At 37.2% G+C, this 21222-nt stretch overlaps 1 protein-coding gene and 1 long non-coding RNA gene across 2 annotated transcripts in view; one reads left to right on the top strand and one right to left on the bottom strand.

Annotated features, from left to right (window-relative positions):
* The window catches only part of CFAP47 (cilia and flagella associated protein 47), a 280968-nt gene that overhangs the window by 48257 nt on the left and 211489 nt on the right, over positions 1-21222 (top strand). Inside the window, exons 27-30 of the mRNA XM_032100897.1 lie at positions 14181-14281; positions 16339-16467; positions 17203-17452; positions 18236-18442. Coding sequence (XP_031956788.1) covers positions 14181-14281; positions 16339-16467; positions 17203-17452; positions 18236-18442 — 687 coding nt within the window. The remainder of the gene's footprint in view (positions 1-14180; positions 14282-16338; positions 16468-17202; positions 17453-18235; positions 18443-21222) is intronic.
* Positions 3848-11657, bottom strand: LOC116440291. The gene is made up of 2 exons (XR_004238531.1): positions 11032-11657; positions 3848-5956 (listed from the first exon to the last, which is right to left on the bottom strand). It is a non-coding gene; the product is annotated as an uncharacterized LOC116440291 (long non-coding RNA).

The raw sequence follows: 21222 nt of genomic DNA, 5'->3' as shown, positions 1-21222 counted from the left end.
CAGGCATCCCATAGGCTCACAGCCTCCTCTCAGCACCCACCTGCTCCAGCGTGGAGTTCCTCCACGGGCTGCAGGTGGATCTCTGCATCCCTATGGATCTCCATGGGCTGCAGGGGCACAGCTGTCTCATCATGGCCTCACCAGGGGCTGCAGGGGAATCTCACCTCTGGTACCTGGAGCACCTCCTCCCCTTCCTTCTCCACTGAACTGTCTGAGCTATTCTCCCTTATTCTCACTCTGCTCTTCTCTGGCTGCAATTACATCTCTGCAATAATCTTTTTAAAATTATTAAGTATATTATCACAGAGGTGTTGCCACCATTTCTAGTTGGCCTAGCCTTGGCCAGTGGCACATCTGTCTTGGGGCTGGCTGGCATTGGCTCTGATGGGGAAAGCTTCCAGCAGCTTCTCAAAGCCACCCCTGCAGCCCCTCCTGCTACCAAAACCTGGCCATACAAACCAAATACACTTTACATAGGCTCTGCAGTATTTTGCTTTTCTAAATTCAGGTCTAAAATGTCAGTAGGATTGATTCACATAGCCCATGCACATAGCCCTAAATAATGACTTTTTTTGCTTTAAAACAGAGTGAAGGTTGGCTAGAGAATAGATAGTGTTGAATTTGGCTGCTTTACAAAAAACATTTGAAAGATGACAGGCAATCATTTTGTATAACAAAGCAATACTAAATGTAACAGTAAAAGAAAACTGAAGAGATATATGGTTGTCATTTATGCAATAATTTACTGTGCACACAGATTCCATTAAATGGAACATACAAAAGTGCATTAATGTTCTTTTAATGACTGCTTTAAATGAGAATTTGCAGTTAATTTCTAATATTACTTTAAATCTTTATGCTTTCTTTTTGCTCCTTTGATTCCAAAGCGGAATAAATGACCCTTCCTTACATAGGACTGATAGGAATTCAGGAGCCGAAGATAACATAAAATCTAAGAATGTCTTGAGCAAGTATTTAATAAATGGGAGAAATGTTTAGTTATGACACATATTTCACAAAAAATCCCCTCTGTGAATATGGCATGTTTATATATTTGTTCTCTGATTATTGTTATTATATATTTTAATTTGATTATTACACAAAGAATGTAGCAGAAAAGAAAGTCTTCTGCCATCTTGATTGAAATAGCATTTAACTTATCATTTCTAGGAATAAGTAATAAACAACCGGTACCTGTTGTGTCATACAATAAAAGAAAATGGTGTTCTGGGCAGCAATATATACCGAAGTCCCCGCATGTGGTGTAGGTAAATTGCTGTGTCATTGATAACACAAGTGTGCTGAGGTCTTTTCCTCCCATGTTCTACAGTTCTCCATTTCCTTTCCTTCTCCCACTGGGAAGCTGTGGAAACTCATGAAATTTCTGAATTTATTCACCTTATTCATGGGTGGAACCTCAGGAAGAGAGAATGTCAGGGAGTTCAACCTCTAATAACAATATGATAGAACTGAGACACCATCACTAACCCAGTTATGGATTGGTTCCAGTTGTTTTGATAGTCCATCAGATCTCTGTGTCTCACAGGGGAAAACGTTCCCTTTGCTCTTGGGAAACGTACCCAAACCATGCAACTCTTTAATAGGCATTGCTGGCAAATGTCAAATCCATGTATTCTGCTGGCATGCCTGGGAGAACAGGAGCTGTCAATTTCTTTCAATATCATTTACATTCTGAGAAAGCAGGGAGCTAGTAAACATTGTAGTTCTTGATATTTGCATGCTGCTTTGCAGCATTCATCTGACCTAAGAATATACTGGCATTTTACTTCAGATAGCTGGTAGTGCTTTTGAAATCTAGGATGGTCTGAACCCATTAATCACCCTGTTCTTTTCTGTGCTTGTGGCTTTCTACCATTGTGATGGTCCCTGACAGCTGAAGCATCTGTTATTCAGGAATTTAGTGCTGACGTCCCTGCTGCTACTAGAAAAAAATGTGGATGCTTTGCCAGCTCTAAGTCTTATATATAGTGTGAAATTATGCATCAGCCACTATTCATTGTTGTATTATGTTGGTTGCTGGGGTGCCTGAGCTCCTGCTACAAAGGATAAGGACCCTTCAGTGTTGGGGAACTGCTTATTTGTGAATAATAATGGCAGAGCTGGCATGGGTCATCTTTTCCTCTTTCTTCCAGTTCCATCATCTCTGGATCTGTTCTAGGATTTTTGAGGGGAGGGAGGAGGGTGGGTCTTTCTTGACTTTTAAATTGCAACTTCCCTGCATCTAACTTGTTCTTTATTCTCAGAGATCTGTAAAATGCCACACTCTTAGGTCAAGTTTTCTTTTGTCACTAACCAATTCTGCAAGCAATTTGTTTTGTTTCCTAAACTGGCAGTGTGAGCTTCCCTTAAATATTTTCTTAATTTGCCCAAACAGAACAGTGTTGCTACAGGAATTTGTCACTTAAGATGCTAATGGGTTTGGATTCTTTCTCCTTAGCAATTTATTAATATTCTGCATTTCTTAATGAATACTGTTGAAGAAGGGTTATTTAACCGTGCTTACATTCTTAGAACATTAGGGGTACACTGATACAAAACAAATCACTTGTATTTACTTAGGAATCATCTGAAAAGCTAAAGAGCAAATTAACATGGATAAATATATTTTGATTAGTGTTCTTTTGTCTTTCCACAAACATTAAAACAAACAAATTAATGAAAAAAAAATCAGAGTTACCTTAAGAGAAGTGAAAGAACTTCTTATATAAACTTTCTTTTAGAATGTTCAATAGTATTTTTTTGTCATCACAGTTGGAGCTTTTACTTTTGGTGATCAGCAGGTTTCAAACGTTGGTAAGCGCAATATATTTAATGGCCATTCTCCTGTTCTGTGTTCTTTGGAAATACACATTAGGGAATAAACACTGGAGTAGCAGTGGCAATGGTGGTTCATGCAGATAACAAATTTTTTACTTGCTTTAGTAAGCATTATAAAACCAAATACACTGAATAATTTAATATATTTAGTGACTTCACATTTGCTAGCAATACAGGTACCTTTCATTCCAATAGAATAATACAGACTTTTCTATTATTTAGTTAAACCCTCTGCAAATACAAAATAAATATGTTGTGCAAGACTTCTACTTTTGTAACATCATTTTATTAATGATGTTGTAAGCAAAGATCAGTGGTAGAAGATGCTTCCACACACACAGAATGTAACCTTCGTAGTCTCTCTTCCATATTTGTATGCAAGGGTGCCTGCTTTTTTTCTGGTGCCCTCTCTCAGTTCCTGAAAGGCATATGATAAATACTTAGCTCCTAGCACCTTCACTTTTCTGCCATTTGTCCTTGTGAATGGAGTGGCATCATTTGAATCTCAGATGAATTTTTAGGTACAGACTCATTCTTGAATTTTATTTCAAATAGCACTTCTGGGAAAATGCTGTATTAGAATACTCACTGATGATAAGTGGACAGGTGGCCAGTAAGTGAGTTGATATTTATTATCACAGAATGCCTGAGGTTGGAAAAACCTTCCAGAGATCATCTCATCCCCTCTTCAAAGAATCAACTCTATTGCCCAGCTGATTTTTTTAGTATCTTCAAGGATGAGACTCCATAACCATCTCTGGGCAGGCTTGTCCAGTGTTTAGCCACTCTCATGGTTTTGGTTTGTTTTTTTTCCTCTTATGACTAGATAGAATTTCCTGTATTTCAGGTTGTACCTTTTGCCTTTTGTGGTCTCACTGCACATCACTGGGAAGAATCTCCCTCTTCCTTACTGCCTACCATCAGATATCTGTGCACATAGACAAGATCCCCCTGAGCTGTTGTTTTTGTTATTCTGTCGATGCCTTATTAATCCAGAGAGATGGGACGATCATGATTATCACAATTTATTACTTAAAAATCAACAAGGCATCAGTCTCAAAGGCCATGATTTAGTAACAGGTCACCATAGTGGAGAAAGTCACGAGTTTCAGGGTTTCATCATAATTTATAACTTTTTGGTCCAATAAGCAATTAACATGAAACTTTGTTTTGACTTTATAACCTATCACCTTCACTACTTTTTATTGCATTGCGTCTGTTCCACAACCAATGACTTATTAGCTCACGTACACACGTATACTTCTATTATAACATCTAAATTCTTAACTTAAACTATAAAATCACATTACTATACTTAAAAACCCTTCACCATATCACCCAATACATTTTCTTACTTATAACTATAGAAACACAGGTTTATGATTGTTCTGCTTAAAGCCTGCACAGCTTTGCCACTACATCAAGCCAAGTTCTTTCCAGGGCTGTAAATCAAATTTACTAATGCTTGTAGAAGTCTCTGCTTTTCTGTTTTCCAAATCTCCCCCTCCTTTCTGCACTAAAACAACTCCATTAATAGATTGATCAATCATCCATTGTACACATTGGAACAAACAGGGCACCATTATTAGTACTACTGTTATGTTACTAAAACGTAAAGACCTGTTGTAAGACATTTCTTTAACCATGGTGTTAAACCCCATCCACTAAACAAATCATCCATCCAAGTTCCATCATCAACTCTTATTTTTGATACACCCTCTTTAAGTTGTTGTATGCTTTTATGAATAGATTCTGAATTATCAGACAGATTCATACAACACTTCCCTTCAAAGTCCTCACATCCATGTCCATGGGCTAACAAAAGAAAACCAATGGCTGCTCTATTTTGCAAGGTTGCATGCCTCACACCTTGAACATCTGCTAAAAGGCCACTCAACACAAGGGACATAGCATTAGATTGTTTACTCAGCCAACATCCCAACTGATCTAACTGCTTTAATGCAACTGCTGAAGCAAGTGGTGGCAAAAGAAGAGATGCTGCAAAAAACTCCGTGGATTGAAATCATCTTTACATTCTGGTCCGTATTGATGGGTAAAAAATCTTTTTCCTCTGTGTCTCATGCTGGCAATTGTCTTCATAATAGGAGTTAACAATGTAAGCTTCCCTAAAGTACATGGACCACCCTTGATGTTTGAAGGGATAGCAGGCCATGCTCTGTCTCCACAAACAAAAAATATTCCTTGTGGTAATTGAAGAGGAACAGAACTAAATGTAGATGGAAATGCAGAAGCATCATTACACCAAAAGGTGTGATTCTTATACAAAGGGTATGTGGAGAGACATCTCTCACTACTGAATGATTGTTCTCTGTAGAACTGAATTTGACACAGAATTTTACTTTTACAGAACCAAGGAGTTCTAATTCTTGAGGTTCATCAGAGGCTTTAGGAAGATAGGGCATCCACCATTCCCATGTGTTTACTGGAGTATAGTGTTCCCACACCTGTGACTCAGCGAAGGTGCCTCATACAGCTTTATCAACTCTTTTTGGTATTGGCCAATTTTCTACTGGTACACTGACTAAGCAAGTTGAAAATGGATTTTCTGGAGTTGTAATAGACAAAAACAGAGTATCTAAACCTGAAACATTAGCTAAAGTCACCCAAACATTGGTTTTAGGTTGACTAACTGACAAAGCTATATGACTAAAAGCAGACTAAACAAACAAAGCAAAGAACAAACTTAACTTCTGACTAAACTTCATGCTTCTTTAAAGCTATCTTTTGGCAAAAGATTATTTTCTTAAATTTTAATTTTTAAACGAATTTCTAAGAATATTCTTTTATATTTTTCAATCTTGTTCAAACATCACCTAATGATGAGGCACAAAGGTACTTCATGCCTTCTTTAAAGCAAGAAAGTGAGGATTATTTGCCAAAAGAGCTTTACGATATTCTCTTTTTTCACACTCTTTATATTGACATAAACCCCAAAGTTCACAGTTTTAACAACAAAACCAAGAGATTGCAGGTATGAGTTGTAGTCTCTGTGTAGGTCACGTCTGTGTGCTTTCTTCTTTCCTTGTGGGATTGTCAATGTGTTTCTGCGCGTGGTATGGCTTCACGTTCTTCGCGGGAAGCCACCTGGGTCCCGTACCTGTAGAAACACAAGCAAACCCTTTGCCCCAGGTTATTAGAGGAAATGGACCTTCAATTTGTCCTGTTTCTGGACTTCTAATCAGAACTAAAGGATTTTCCTTTAATTTTGCATGTGTACAATTAGAAAAATGCCTAAATATTGAAGGATCTGGCTCTGCAGAAGAACTATTCAAAAAATTATAAACATACAAGGCTTTACTCAATCACATCTGTGGTGTTGCCTGTGCTGTATCTCCTTTTTTCTGATCTAAAATACATTTTAAAGAGTGATGTGTCCTTTCAACAATTGCCTGACTCGCGGGAGGATATGGAATTCCAAAAGTATGGCAAACACCCCAATTCATTAAAAATGTGTCTACTTTTTGAGCTGTATAAGCAGGACCAGTATCTGTTTTTATTTCTTGAGGTACTCCTAGAGAAGCAAAAGCCTGCAAAAAATGCTGACATGCATGACTAGCTGTTTCTCCTGTGTGTACAGAAGCAAAAACTGCATGGGAAAATGTATCCACTGATAGATGGATATTTTTATATTTTCCAAAAGGTGGGTATCTGTTTGCCACAACTGCAAGCTCTGCACTCCTCAAGGATTCACCACTCCTGTGGAAACAGGGGGTTGCACCAGTTGACAATCTGGGCAGGTATTTACAATTGCTCTAGCCTTATCTCTAGAAAGATGAAACACTCACATAAGTGCTTATGCATTCTGATGAAAAAAAGGCATGAATCTATTTCGCCTGTTCAAAAATACTTGGTAGGGTGTTTACTATGGCTACTGTTAATTTTTCAGCTCTGGAGTTGCCTTCTGCCAGAAATCCTGGAAGCAATGAGTGAGCTAATATGAGAGACATAATATTGATTAGTTCTACTTTGTGTAATTGTATAAAGACATGTAAGATAATGACACAGAGCATCATTACTAACGTCTTTCAAAACCGACCCTTCTATTCTTTTAACTGTATTAGCAACATAAGCAGAGTCTGTAATCAAAAGGTTCCTGAAAAAGCTGAAATGCTCTACTGCTGCAAGCTCAACCACTTGTGCTGAACTTTCTGTTGTTTGGGTATCTCATTTCCATGCTTTAGTTTCTGGGTCCTGTCATACTGTCACAGAACAATGTGTCTTCCCTGAGCCATCAGTAAATAGCATAACAGCATTTAAAGCACATAACAGCATAACAGCACTTCACTTAACAGAGGTTTGTCTCTGAAGCTTAACTTTGTCTGTAATAACTTATGGCCAGGCAAATAAATAGAACAGGTGCCTGAATAATTCAACAATGCAATTTGCAGATCTTCTGATTTTTGTAATGCCCAATCAAAATACTTTTTCTTCAAAGGTAGATAAATTATTGCAAAATCTTTGCCTGTCATGTTAACAGCCTTGCTCTACCTCTGATTATAATTTGTGCTAACATCTCCATTGTCGTGAACATTGTTTTTGGAGACCTGTAAGGTAAAAAGACCCATTCTATTATTAGCAAAGCATCTTTGTCAGAGGCATCCCATTGAAATATAAGACCATACAACTGCATTTTTTCTTCTAATACTGCAAGAAAAAATGGTTGTGAAGCAATACAACGATGTACTTGTCTTTTCTGAAATGCTTCTGCTACTCTGTCAAGAGCTTTTTGAGGCTCAGGAGTAAGAGTTCTGGGAGATGTGATATCAGAGTCTCCTCTTAGCAAGTCAAAAACTGGAGCAGGTTCATTGTTGGTGATCCCTAACGTAGATCTGATCCAATTTATTTCTCCCAAAAGCTGTTGCAAATCCTGCAAGGTATTAATTTTAGTTCCAAGGTGTATTTTCTGCAGCATAATTGCTTGCTCTGTCATTTTCCATCCCAAATATCTCCATGGTGAAGTTTCCTGTATTTTTGATGTGGAAATTTCAAGTCCAGCATTTTTAATCTCTGTAACAACACTGTCACAAGCTTACTTCATCTCTTTTTGTGTTGATGCTGAAATTAACAGATCGTCCACATAGTGTAAAATCTTTGCTTGAGGATATTTTTGTCTAGCTGGAGATAAAGCTTTTGCCACAAACCATTTAAATATAGTAGGTGAATTTTTCATTCCCTAAAGAAGAACAACCCAATGATACCTTAATAAAGGCTCTTGTCTATTAATACTTGGGACAGAAAATGCAAAACGTGGGGCATCGTCTGGGTGAAGTGGCATATTGAAAAAAAGTCTTTTAAATCAGTGATAACTAAAGGCCAATCTCTTGGGATCATAGAAAGAGAAGGAAGTCCAGGCTGGAGAGGTCCCATATCTTCAATCACTTCATTAATCTTTCTGAGATCATGAAGCAGCCTCCAGGAATCAGAAGCCTTTTTGTGCATAACAAACACTGGTGAATTCCAGGGACTGATTGTTTCTCTAATATGACCTTTCTGCAATTGTTCCTGTATTAATTTTCTGCAGGCACTCAATTTCTTCTCTTCTAGGGGCCATTGATTCTCCCAGGGCACTCTCTTGGTTTTCCATTACAATTTAGGAGTGACGAGTGCCTGCGTGGCCCCCACTAAAAATCCACTTCCAGCTTTACTCCCCATTGAGTTAACAAGTCTCTCCCCCAGACTGTAATGGGCTTTCTTACAACAAAAGGATGAATAACTGCTGTTTTTCTTTCAGGTCCTTTGACTGTAATCACAGATTCACTTTGTAAGCATAGAGTAGCACCCCCTATACCTGTAAGGGTATCCAGGGGAGTCACCAACTTCCAGTCCTTTGGCCAAAACAAATCGGAAATAATAGTAACATCTGCTCCTATATCCATCAGACCTTTAGCCATAACTGTTTTGTTATTATGCATTAAACTGCAAGTCAGTGTTGGTCTGTTATGTCCAATATGTTCTGTCCAAAGAATCTCTGGTGTCAGGTCTGAGCCTTCTGTAAGAGGTTGCTGACCTTCCATCTCTATTGCTCTGAGTGTAGCTGTGGTAGGCACTGCAATGGCTGTGGCTAGTGGTGTTCCTGCAGGAACAACTAGAGGAGGTTGTAAAGCTTGAGCTAAAATTGTAAGCTCTTCATGACAATTTGCTGAAATAATTGTTGGATAAACTACGAGGCCTATAACACGACATGCATCTTTGCCCATAATTAAAAAGTCCTGCCTCTCTTCAGATGTCCCAGTAACTCCTGTAGGTATTGAATATTGAAAACCATGCACAAAACATATCAATTTGGAAGCTGCCAAGGTACAGAATGCTCCGGGGGGCAGAAGGTCAGGGTCACTTGGGAGGTATCTGACAATTCTGCTCATGTGGCTTTGGTCTCCAGCGAGTTCAAGCCTTGACTGTGGAACTGCTGCTATTTGTTTCTTCATGCAGCAGTGCTGTAAACTCGCAAATCCATTTCCTGGCAAAAGATTCCCATCTATATCATATCTAGAGTGACACCTGTTTGCATAGTGTCTTCCCTTTTTACATCTGGGGCAGCGAACTGGTGCTCTTGTAGTCTCTTTAGGCTCTAGACAGTTTCTTATGTCCAGTTTCTTACATGTCCAGGCTTACCACACCGAAAACATGTTCTTTCATCTGTATCAGCTTGTAGTACTGCTCTGAAATTGCTCATAGTAAAATCATTAAGTGCTTTTGTGAGTGTTTTATCCAGCACTTCAGCTTGAGCGGTAATAGCTCTTTCAAGCCTTTCTCCTAATATATCAGCTTGGACCATGGCTATATGTTGTGCAGTACCAATTTTACTGCAAGCTTCGATCATGTCTGAAAGGCTTGGCTGTAACCCTGGCAGGGCTCTAATAGTTCGCTGACGTTCTTCATTGGCATTTGTGTAAGCAAAATTCTGTAATAATATTGGGTGTGCCACATCATCGCCACACTGGTGTTCTAAAGCCTGAGTCAATCTATCTATAAAAGAAGAGAAAGACTCAGTTGGACCTTGCTTTATTTTTGTATAGGCACCTTGTGGACTACCCATAGGTTTAACCTTCAGGAGTGCCTTTCTGGCTGCCTCTTTGATATCAGCAAGGACCGGTCTTGCCGGGTCTACTTGATCTTCTGGCCTGTCATGAGGTGGGTCCCCTGCCAGGTGTGCAAGCATCAGAGCTGCATTGGGACCTCCTGCATATTTCTCTATCAATTTTCCGAGAAGTCTGCGCCATCCCCAGTCCCACAACAAATACTGTGAATCAGTCAGAATCATTGAGGAAATATTTCTACAGTCAAAAGGTGTTAAATCCAAATGATTGAAAAACCCCTTTAACAACAGCTTGAAATAGGGAGAACCTAAGCCACAGTCCTTTACTGCCTTCCTTAAATCCTTAATGTCATCATGTGAGATAGCTTTCCACCTTGGGTTCTCTCCTGCTCTCCCATATCTCATTGGCAGTCCTAAAAACAATTTACGAGCTACAGCGAGATCACCCTCCTTAATTAGTTTATAACATATATTGTTCCAGTCTGTCAGAGCAGGCTTCTCTCCAGAATTCCTTTCTTTGTGAGAAGAAGAGGAATTCTGTATTTTGGCAGGAGAAAGACGATTTATCTCTTGAAAGTCTAAATCAAATTCATCTTCTGATGTAGAACATTCATCCTGAATTTGCATATCTGCCCTCAAATTAAGATTTTCCGGGTTTGATTTCATAGCATCCATGTTTTTCTCTGTCACATCCGGAGCAGCTTCCGGGGACTCCTGCACTCCTGCTTGTGGGCAGACCTCCCCCCTCTCTCGGGTGCAATATTACAAACGCCCGAAGGGAGCGACTCTATGGGTACTTGTTGCGTAGTTAAAATTCCAGTGATAGAGGCACAAGTAGAAGGCTCATTAAATATCTCTATTAGGACTCTGCATGTAGGTAAAAGAGTCGCTGCAACCTTATTCCTTTTAGTAGCAAGGTCAAAAAGCTGCATTCCCACAGAGTCCCAGAGAGATTTACGGAGTGGTGTTATCAGCTCACTGTGAGGGTAGTTTTTTAAAACCCAAAGCAATAAATCTTTAAGTTCCTGCTTAGGAACTGACCTGGAATGCAACTTTATTAAAGTCTTTAGCTTAGTATAAACATCTCTTTGTTCTTTTGAGATATTTTGACCCATCTCGCGTTCCCCAGTCCTCACCTCAATCCCGCAGGGATGAATGTCCTACGGAACTTCAATAGGATGTCGATCCAGTAATATCCTTAAGCTTCCTTTTAGCTTTATTTAAGTTCCAATAACCCTTCCTTTCAGGGTAAGAATGATACTGTCCTCACGTTGGCTGGGGCGGCTGCTGGCGTTTCTTCCGACCTTTTTTCCATAAGTCAGCCTCACAGAGGCACCAGTTATCGTTATCGTTATTCTGTCGATGCCTTATTAATCCAGAGAGATGGGACGATCACGATTATCACGATTTATTACTTAAAAATCAACAAGGCATCAGTCTCAAAGGCCATGATTTAGTAACAGGTCACCATAGTGGAGAAAGTCACGAGTTTCAGAGTTACATCATAATTTATAACTTTTTGGTCCAATAAGCAATTAACACGAAACTTTGTTTTGACTTTATAACCTATCACCTTCACTACTTTTTATTGCATTGCGTCTGTTCCACAACCAATGACTTATTAGCTCACGTACACACGTATACTTCTATTATAACATCTAAATTCTTAACTTAAACTATAAAATCACATTACTATACTTAAAAACCCTTCACCATATCACCCAATACATTTTCTTACTTATAACTATAGAAACACAGGTTTATGATTGTCTGCTTAAAGCCTGCACAGCTTTGCCACCACATCAAGCCAAGTTCTTTCCAGGGCTGTAAATCAAATTTACTAATGCTTGTAGAAGTCTCTGCTTCTCTGTTTCCCACACTGAGCCTTCTTTTCTCCTGGCTGAACATTTAGAGCTCTCAGTCTCTCCCCATACAGCAGATTCTTCAGTCCCTTTTTCATCCTTCAGTCCTGCCCTCCACCATCTCATGGTCACTGCAGCCACAGTCATGGATGTTAAATCCTTATGATCAATATCAGCTGCAGAATCAGTTGTTGACTTGCAGGATTCATCCACTCACCCTCAATATTTGCATTGTGTTTTCTGTTGGCTGGGTGTATTTATGTCTCTTACTGTGTTACCACAGCAGCCAATGAGGCACATCCTTGGAACAGGGAGGAGCTTTGCTTGCAGCAGCAACATGAGCTCTGAGGCTACTCTGATTTGTACACAGATGCTGTGTGGCTGTTCTTTGTACTCTACATTGTGCAGTTACTACCTTTGCTCTGAGTAGTTTCACTCATGGACTTTGTGTAAGTGGTTCAGATGTACTGCAGTTGTTCTCAAGCACAGTTGTCTGTGTTACTTTATTGTGCAAATCAGAGCCTGAATGAAGATTTCCGCAAATCCCAAACTGGCATTTAGGATGGAGATGGCTGAGTTGCTCATCTCAAACTGAGAAATCAGGAAGCTGACTGAGTTCAATAATACAGACGTCTGAGTTACTTTCATGTAACTTGAGAGCTGTCTTTCATTAACCTCTGTACAGCTTTCTTCCCCTCCTGCCCCTAAATCAGCTGTCTGAAGCTCACCTGTGTGCCTGCAGAGTATTGAGAGTTGTCATTTATCACAGTGAAGTCATGAGCTGGAAGTTGGCAAACTTTTCTGTGTTGTAGTTATTGATCCTGCGTGTCTTTAAATGGCTTGGTAAAGGTAGAACAAATAGGCCCTGACATTTGTTTTGAGCACGTGCAAATGTACATTTCTTGCACATAGATAGGTGTAGATGTACCTCTAACAGCCATCTGTCCTGCTGATGCCCTGCTGCTGAGATGTTTTTGATGAATAAAAGCAGAAAGAATGAAGTTTGCTACAAGAAATATTATGCTTCAAGGTGCAAGTGGTCAGAGCCCTTGCCTTGCCCCTAGCCAAGTTCCAGTAGGATTAACATTTCCTAAGAGCAAAACAAAGCATTGCAGAGCTGGATTATTTACTTAAATAACTGTTAACTATCAGATTAGAATCCCCATGTGAATAGGTGAGAAAGATGGGTATGGATTTTCTTGGAACCTTTCTCTATTTATTAAAGTTGTCTTGAAAGCAATTCCTAAAATGTTGTGTTTGGAGAGAGAAGTATGAAAAAGGAAACAAAACTACTTTCTGGTATTTTTAAAACAGTTCTGTGTCCCTTGTTTATGTTATTCCACAAAAAATCCCAGTAAAATCTAATTACATCATATTATAAAGAAATTAATCTAAAAAGTCTTTTATTATCTTTTAATATTAATCTAAATTTACAATAAATAGAAATTTATCTTATGTTGTTTAAAGGAACTAGAAAATATATTCATTTATTGTGTGCAAGGTATATTTTCAATATGCATAATTCTCAATATATTAAAGCAAGATGGATATTAGCATGCTGTTTGAATTATTAAAATACATTTTTCTTTTTACTTTTGACAGTTTAGTTGAAACAATTAATTAATATTAATGGTAGTTAATAAGTAAATGGGGACTACAAACCCAGCTATTTAATAACATAGGACTAAGCTCAGTTTAATTATCTGTCAGTTGCAATGAGCTAAGAGCATAAATACAGATGGCTCCCGGGGTTGCATTGATGGCAATAATTTGCTTGTTGACTACACTCAGAGAGACTGAGGTGAAGTACAAAAAGAGGGTTAAAAGGTGGATTGCTGCACATCAATAAAGCTGCTGCAAGTAGTACAGACACTCTAGTGAACATTGGAGCATAGACATAAATTTCTATTATGTTCCAGCAATTGCAGTCAATATCTTATTGTTTTTAAATTGAGTCTATTTATTTTTAAATATTTATTTTGACATTTCTGTAAAGTCTTGTAGAGTAAATGCTACATCAAAATACATGTTGCTTTTCAAGAAAGCTTCACTTGTCAAAAGCTTTAGGAAGTATTATTTAGCAAGTTAGCAGACATCTTTAGGAAACTTATTAATGTCAGTTGTAATTTTAGTAGGTTTTATTTTTCTTTTTGGAAATACAGAGTTAATTTATTTCATGAAATCTCTGCTGACTCTTTCAGACTGAGGATGCACCCATGCTGATAGTAAATCTAAGAAGTGGAAATACTATACTAAACTTCAGCATTTTGATAGGTGCAGTCCCACATGTGTAATCTGCTGAACCACTAGAAAAGAATGAAGGAGTTCTGACACCTTTATTCTGTCTTTTTTTCTTGTGCTGGACTATCTTGATTATCATTGCTCCATAGAAAACAGTAACTTTTATATTTTTTTTTCAACAGGTTCTCATATCAGGTTGCTGGAACAGCAGACAATTGTCTTCTTACCTTATACCCGTACTTGGCATTGCACTGCTCTGATCAAAAAATTATCTGGAGAAGCAGTAAGCAGTCAACATTCTATCTCTGAAATTATATTATGTCCATTAGTATTATCAGTGTTTTCAGGGTGATAACAGGAATGTGATCATCAAGATAGCATTTTCCCTCATTTATTGAAGGGGAATACTACAATTAAACTTTTAAAACCTTTTAATGTCTTCAGTTTTCTTGTTGCAAATGAAGAGAAGTTAAATAAATGATTAGTTAATGTTTATTGAAAAATATTGAACAAACTTAAATCTTACAGAATGTTTCGTGAAGTGTTTAAAGTATGAGCAGAGAAAACAGCCAAAACATTACAGAATCAGTTAATTTGAATTCTATTGATAGACAATGATCATATGGTTTGAAGAAAGCAAAAGGGAAGCCACATGGTGTTATTTTAAAATGTGATCATTATTTGCCTATTGGGAATAGTTTTCAGGGTTTTTAACTCCTGTCCTTGAAGGGAGAAGGGCACAGCTATCTTTTAAGGCCTAATAAAAGCCTGTGGTGAGAGAGCAGAAATATTTTTATCTGCAGTATGTCTCCCTGCCTACTTCCCTCTGCCTGCATCTGTCTCTATATCTCTGCCTGTGTCCTCCCTCCTGAACCCCTCTCTGATGCCTCAGTGATCTGTAATCTCTTTGTGCGTGGCTGTGCTTATGGGAAGAGATTGGGATCATTGTATAATTCAGGTTGGAAGGGATCCCTCAGAAGCCATCTAATCCAACCTCCTGCTTAAAGCAGGTTCAGTATGGGGTAAATGATTATGGTTTTTTATAGCTGTGTATGGGATCTGATGTATTTTGGTGAAATAGACAAGTTTTTCAGGTAAGCAAGTAAGTCCTTAGATCTGAGACAGATTTAGCATCAAAGACTGAATTCTAAGACTATGTTAACTTAAAGTAAGTGTGTTACTCAGAGTATTTAAGAGAGAAGAGAATTTGTACTTGGAAAGTTGAGAAAGGGATTAGCAAGAAGACAAGTAATGTTTTGGTTTTCTTCACCCAAATAGAAGATAGGTATAGGTACTACATCATTCAGGGATCATAGTGCAGTTAAATGAAGACAGGAAGGGGAAAAAGTATTATCTCTTATTCATGTGTGATTTTTTTTTTTTTTTTTGTGACCAATAGACCATTTTTGCAAGCTTGTTTTCCAAAGATACTTTGTATGTTTCCCTTGAGGATTAAGCCAAAAATGAATTGATGGTTTTATAAGAAATGATCTCCCATTAATAATGGGATATTTCTGTCCTGCATTGATTGCTTATTGTTCACACATCAGTTTGTGTCAGTTTTGATGCAAGTCATTACTCCTAAATTCCTTGAGTCTTTTTTATGTGATTTTTATAGACTGTGTTGGTGTGGAATGCTGTTTAATGTGACCCAACCATATCTATATAAAACAGTGTCTTTGAAAGGTACCCAGGAAGTCTTTGCCTCCACTCTGACACCATGCTCATTTTACTTGCTACAGATGATAAAAATAGCAGTGCCAGCAATCAAAATTAAAAGATACTCATACAGAGTTCTTCCTTCTCTTAGTGGTGTGTTTGCTTCCCTGGAAACTATGCTTGGTGCCTCTTTTGTTTTGGACTGACAACAGAGGGCCCTCTAATCCTATCTTAGGCCAACATGAGAATGTCAGAACATCTGTTACCTCAGAACTGATAGATTGATAAAGTTTACTTTTGAGTTTGATTTGTAAAATATGTGTTGTTGAGTCTGAAAGAGGTGATAATGATGTGCTGAGACTCATTACACAGCTGTGAACAAGAAGTCCTTAAGAATATTTTGTTCATGACAGAATTCTTGAATTAACATTGTTCTGATAGGTGCCTTTCAGCAAGTAGAAGGACACATCCTGTAAAATATACAGTTAATGGAAAAAAAAAAAAAAAAAGCATGAAATTTTAATGACCAAAGCGAGATTTTTGTGAGTCAAGTAAGAAATGTTACTTCATTAATTGAAGCATGAAGTAGAAAAATATAGAAGTAGACAGTAATTTGTAATTTGTTAGAATACAGGCAATAAAATATGTTTTCTCAACTGCAACTTGAATCTTGTTTTACAGACAAAAAAGACCTCAGCACTGGAGAAGTTGTTCTACAGCCATGTTTTACATCACCATCACCTTCATGTAGTATTTCCACAAGTTGTTTCGGTGCAACTACTGGCTCAACCTATGAAGATTCTATATCAGGCATAGTACAGCACATAAAATCAATGCTCTTATAAAGAATGAACCTCTTTTCTCCACATTGTATTCTTTTTTTCTTCTTAAATCCCAATAAGATTTTTTTTTTATTCACAAAGGTATAAATTAATTTTATTTTTGCATCATTTAATGAAACTGCAACAGTGGTATTAAAATACACCTTCAAGGATGGAGACACCTAAGTTATTTGTGCTATAAGGAAAATTATTGTTTATTTTCTTAGCTACCTTTTTGTGCAATGATATTGTTGTTAACATATATAATATGAGTTATGAGCAGATCAGAATTTAGGAGTGAAAAAGTCTAACAAAGGGGAGTAAAGTCCAAAGGCTTATAGATATAGTGGGAGTTGTACCTGTACAATAACTGTTAAAGTGAACTAGCAGTGACTGACAGGCAAAGCCATGTCTGTTGGAACTGTGTGTGAGACTGATCCTTTTAAGATTGCTGGCTGTAGCTTTGTAAGCCATGCCTGAATTTATTTTTTGCTGACTGGGTAATGCTTTTTCCTGAAAGTGAAATTAGATTTCAGTATATAATTTGTTCTATTCCTAAGATGTGTGCATGTAATTTAAATAGTTTTTTCCTAAAATAAGTGGATCATTTGTTGTGTGACAGTTTTTTGTTCTTTGAAAACAATTGTGTGTTAAATATTTTTGTACTAGACAAAAATGGGGAAATAAGAAATCTTTCTTGATTTTTTTTGTGTGTATCATTCAGAGAGTACCACTTTTGAAAGTGAGAGTGATGAATATGGAAGTGAGGAGAGTGAAGAAACAAGTGAAGAGAGTGAAACTGACAGTGGAAGTGATAGGAAAGGAAATAAACTTGAATTATCATTTTTTCCTGATGAAGATAAGGAGGAGTACATCTTCTTTCAAAAGACCCTAACTGCAGTGAAGACTTGGTTCACGCTCTTTGGCTGGTCTAAGGGACAAAATCCCATTTCAATACCTTATTCACTGAGACGGTAATTCATGTCTGCCTAGCGCTAACTCCTGTCTCTCATAACGTGCTAACATCTACTCAAGTAGCTTGGATATGATCTAAGGAATATAAACACATTCTAATGCACAGTTTTCTATTAAAATTGTAGCTTCTATATGGTGCTTATATGAAAATGCCAACCAGGTGTTAGTTTTAACTTTCTAAAATATATTTTCAACTATGATACCCTCGCGTATCTCAATGCAGTGTATGTCAAATATGCAGTTCAAACTATACGTCACCTTCTTAAGTGAAATTGATTCTCCTCCAAGGCTGAACACAGTTCTAGCTTTCATCCCTTCTTTGGTGGCATAAGTAAGTGCTTTAACAATATGTCTTTTTCCCTCCCATAATCTAAAGATTGAGAAACAGATGAGAAAGAATATTTTATAATCAAGAGTCTTGCAAGCACCCTGGAAATATATCAGTTGTGGTGGCATCACTTAGTTGATCTTATCTAGCTTGGTACTAAATACTGAAGAAGCCACTCTCCTGGGACACAATCACATAGACATTTATAAACATGATAAAAATCCAAATTATGTTTGACAGAAAGATTTTATTTATGAAGGAATAAATATTCCATGCAGTTCAAAATTCTTACTTTATTTTGAAAGTTCTGTAAAGATGAAAAAGTGCTGTACTTTCCAACCTTCCTTGCTGCTGTTTTTAATTCATGGTTTGTTAAATTAGCATTGTGATACATGTAATTGTAGCTCATTTTGTGCATTTAAAAGAATAATATCACAGACTTTTTCTCTCTTAGTGATGTATGTATAGTCCAGCTAACCGTTGCACAAGAAAAGAATTTTATACGAAAACTTGACAAAGATAAGGGCTTTTATGAGATGTTATTGCGTCTGAATGGAGAACCACTACCAGGCATTGCAGCGAGCCAGTCATTGCCCACTAATCCAGTAGAACGAATGTTCCAGCTCCACTGGCAGCATTCTGAATTGCTTTCTTTCCTTAAGTAAGTACAAGTATGATGAGATATCCATGAATGCATCTTTTCTTTCATTTTTTTAAAATTAGCGTACTTCAAGCATGGTTCTAATTAAATGGTATACAGTGGGTGTAAGGTTTCCTTTATGCTTTTTGTGGGATAAGACTTATGTATTATAACCTTTCATTTATTTTTACCAAGGTTATCTGCAGTTTACATTAATCAAAATGTTCTTTGGTGGGTTTATATCCAACACAGGAATTCCACAGGAACTCTGCTTCCTTAATTGCAAAAGATGGCTCTCAACCTCATTTCTTAGACAGACTCACTAGACAGTCAGATCAACCTTTTCATTTATGATCTCACCGTTCCACTGATGCTCTTGGTGGAGCTGGATGACTCTTATGTGCAGTCTTCCCATTGAGATTTTCCAGGAATCTAGGAATCTTGAAACTAGCATAAATGATGTTTGTTAAAATTATGAGTTTTGGGGTAAGTGGATGTGGATCCCAACCCTTTTCGATAAGAATAACAGGAATTGGAAAGAAATACTTAAGTGTTTCTAATGTAGTTTCTTGGGAATTTTTTTAAAGCTATTTAATAGCTAAATTTTAATAAAAGCCTTCAGTTTTACTGAGCTTTGGCTGTTAGGTCATGGATGTATTCCGAGCAGAATTGAAGCAGCAGCCAGTTGGTCATGGCTAAGTCCAGTGCCTCTGTACACAGATGCATTGAGGATGGTTGTTGAGGTCAAATGATCAGACATGAAGTAGTAATCCATAACAATCCTAGAAAAACAACACAGGTTTTCATAGAAAAGCATTTCTAGCTGGACTCCTTTGCTTGTATTTATTTTGATGATCTTGGAAGTCTTTTCCAATCTGAACTCTTTTATAATTAATTTGGTGCTCATTTTGTGCTTGACGTTACCACATCCTGTTAGTTTTCTGCTTCTCCTAGTTTGTGTGAATCCTACAAGATTTCTTTTTTGCTCCTGATTTATGGATCTACTTTTTCTATTTGCGCATTGTAGGATCATCTAGAATTTCCTCACAGGTGTTCATAGACCATAGTACAAAAATGTGTGATATTTGCATTGCTGGCATGACTTTGTATAATGATGGAAAGATGTTTACAGCCAGCTGAGATATGAGTAACTTATCTGTGATCTGCTATCCCTGCACGTTCACTGTGATTTGTGGAAAGTCAGCAGATTGTTCTTGGCTTTCTTACACCAACCTCTTCTTTCTGGTCAGCATAGTTCAAATAAAGTATGATTTGTATTTCAAATTTTCCCCTTGCCAAAGCAGATGCATGGTGCTCAGTGTTTCAAGCAACATTCCAAGTATCAGTTTTATTGTCCTCCACTCAAAAGGTTTCCTTGGTGCATTACCACAGCAGTAAAGGAAAAGTTTGAGTATTTTACAGAACAACTAAGTTGTTGCAAGCCCTGTGTCTTGAGAAGAAATGCCTTAACAGTGTGACAGTATTGATCTTGGGCAACTGGCATCGTGTTAAATATTAACCTGCATGAAGCAGAATTCTTTTAAGACAGTGTTCCTCAGTAGCAAAATGCAGCCAGTTATGAGAACATTCAGTTAGACAGAGCTTTTCTATGATGACATGGAACGTCGTTCCATGCTTTTCTTGGAATGAAAATTATAGAGTACACCGACTCCTATGTATTTACCAAGTAAAAATGTCAAAAGAAAGATAGGACACCTGAAAAGATTAATACTGTATAGCTTTCAAATTTTTTAATTTGGGACGAGCTGAAGTTTAAAAGAGATTTCATGGAACAGAGTCTATGGGTTAGTGGAAAATGGGAATTTCAGACATGGTGAGTTTTAGAACCAGACTGCTAACTTCATGCTGTTTTTGTGTCCCTGATTAAAATATTTTTGTTTTAAACAATATGCTAGGTAATTGTATGAAACATGACATTTCAATAATTTGAAAAGATAAAGAATAATTTTCCAAGTAAAATATGGAAACTGAAATTGTACTCTTACTAGAAAAATATAATTCTGTGAGAAGAGTAATAATTTGTCATGATCCTAATTACAAACTGTGCTATTTGACTTTTAATGTAGAAATTAAATTTATTTTGGACTGTATGGTACTGGAAAAGCATGATCATTTCATTTGGATGAAAGACTAGTTATATAAGAAGAAATGCTAATTTAATTTTTATTCACATTAACCATCTTAAAAACTCAGAGAACAATTTAAATCTGGATATGCTGTGATAATCTTCCTGACCTAAAAGTCAGGAAGCTTTTCTGTTCTCCTGAGAAACATAAACTTCAAAATTCTACCTTGTTTTGCTTTCTTTCCAGCACATTTGTTTAAACTGTGTCATTTGAGATAAGGAATAGTCTTTCTTCAATTGGAAATTAACTTTTTTGGTATTCAGTCTAATGAAGTTGCCTTTTGTTACAGCAATTACTTTTTTTGTTGCATTTATTAGTAACTTGTGAAGAGATGGCAGGTCCATTGAGAGTTTTGAAATACCTTTGCTTACACCCATAAGACTTCCAGTATCATTTGTAAATATGAAACTGCAGACAGATAAAAATATCAGCAAGTTTCAGTTCTGCTGATGTGATGCAACACTGGTCATTTGGCTTTCACATGGAAATGGATATTATTTGTTTTTGGTGCTTTGTGTTATAATAAATCCTTTATGGAGGAGCAGTGCTTATAGAGAAGCCAATCTGTCCAGAGTTGTATGTTCTTTTAGTGTGTAGCTGTAGGCATAGGAATTGAACATGAGCTTCTATTCATGAAGCTCATCTAAAAAAAAA

This window comes from Corvus moneduloides, chromosome 2, assembly GCF_009650955.1.
Source record: "Corvus moneduloides isolate bCorMon1 chromosome 2, bCorMon1.pri, whole genome shotgun sequence".
Classification (NCBI taxonomy): domain Eukaryota; kingdom Metazoa; phylum Chordata; class Aves; order Passeriformes; family Corvidae; genus Corvus; species Corvus moneduloides.
The sequence above is the reverse complement of the archived record's forward strand: the minus strand, read 5'-3'. Positions and strand labels throughout refer to the sequence as shown.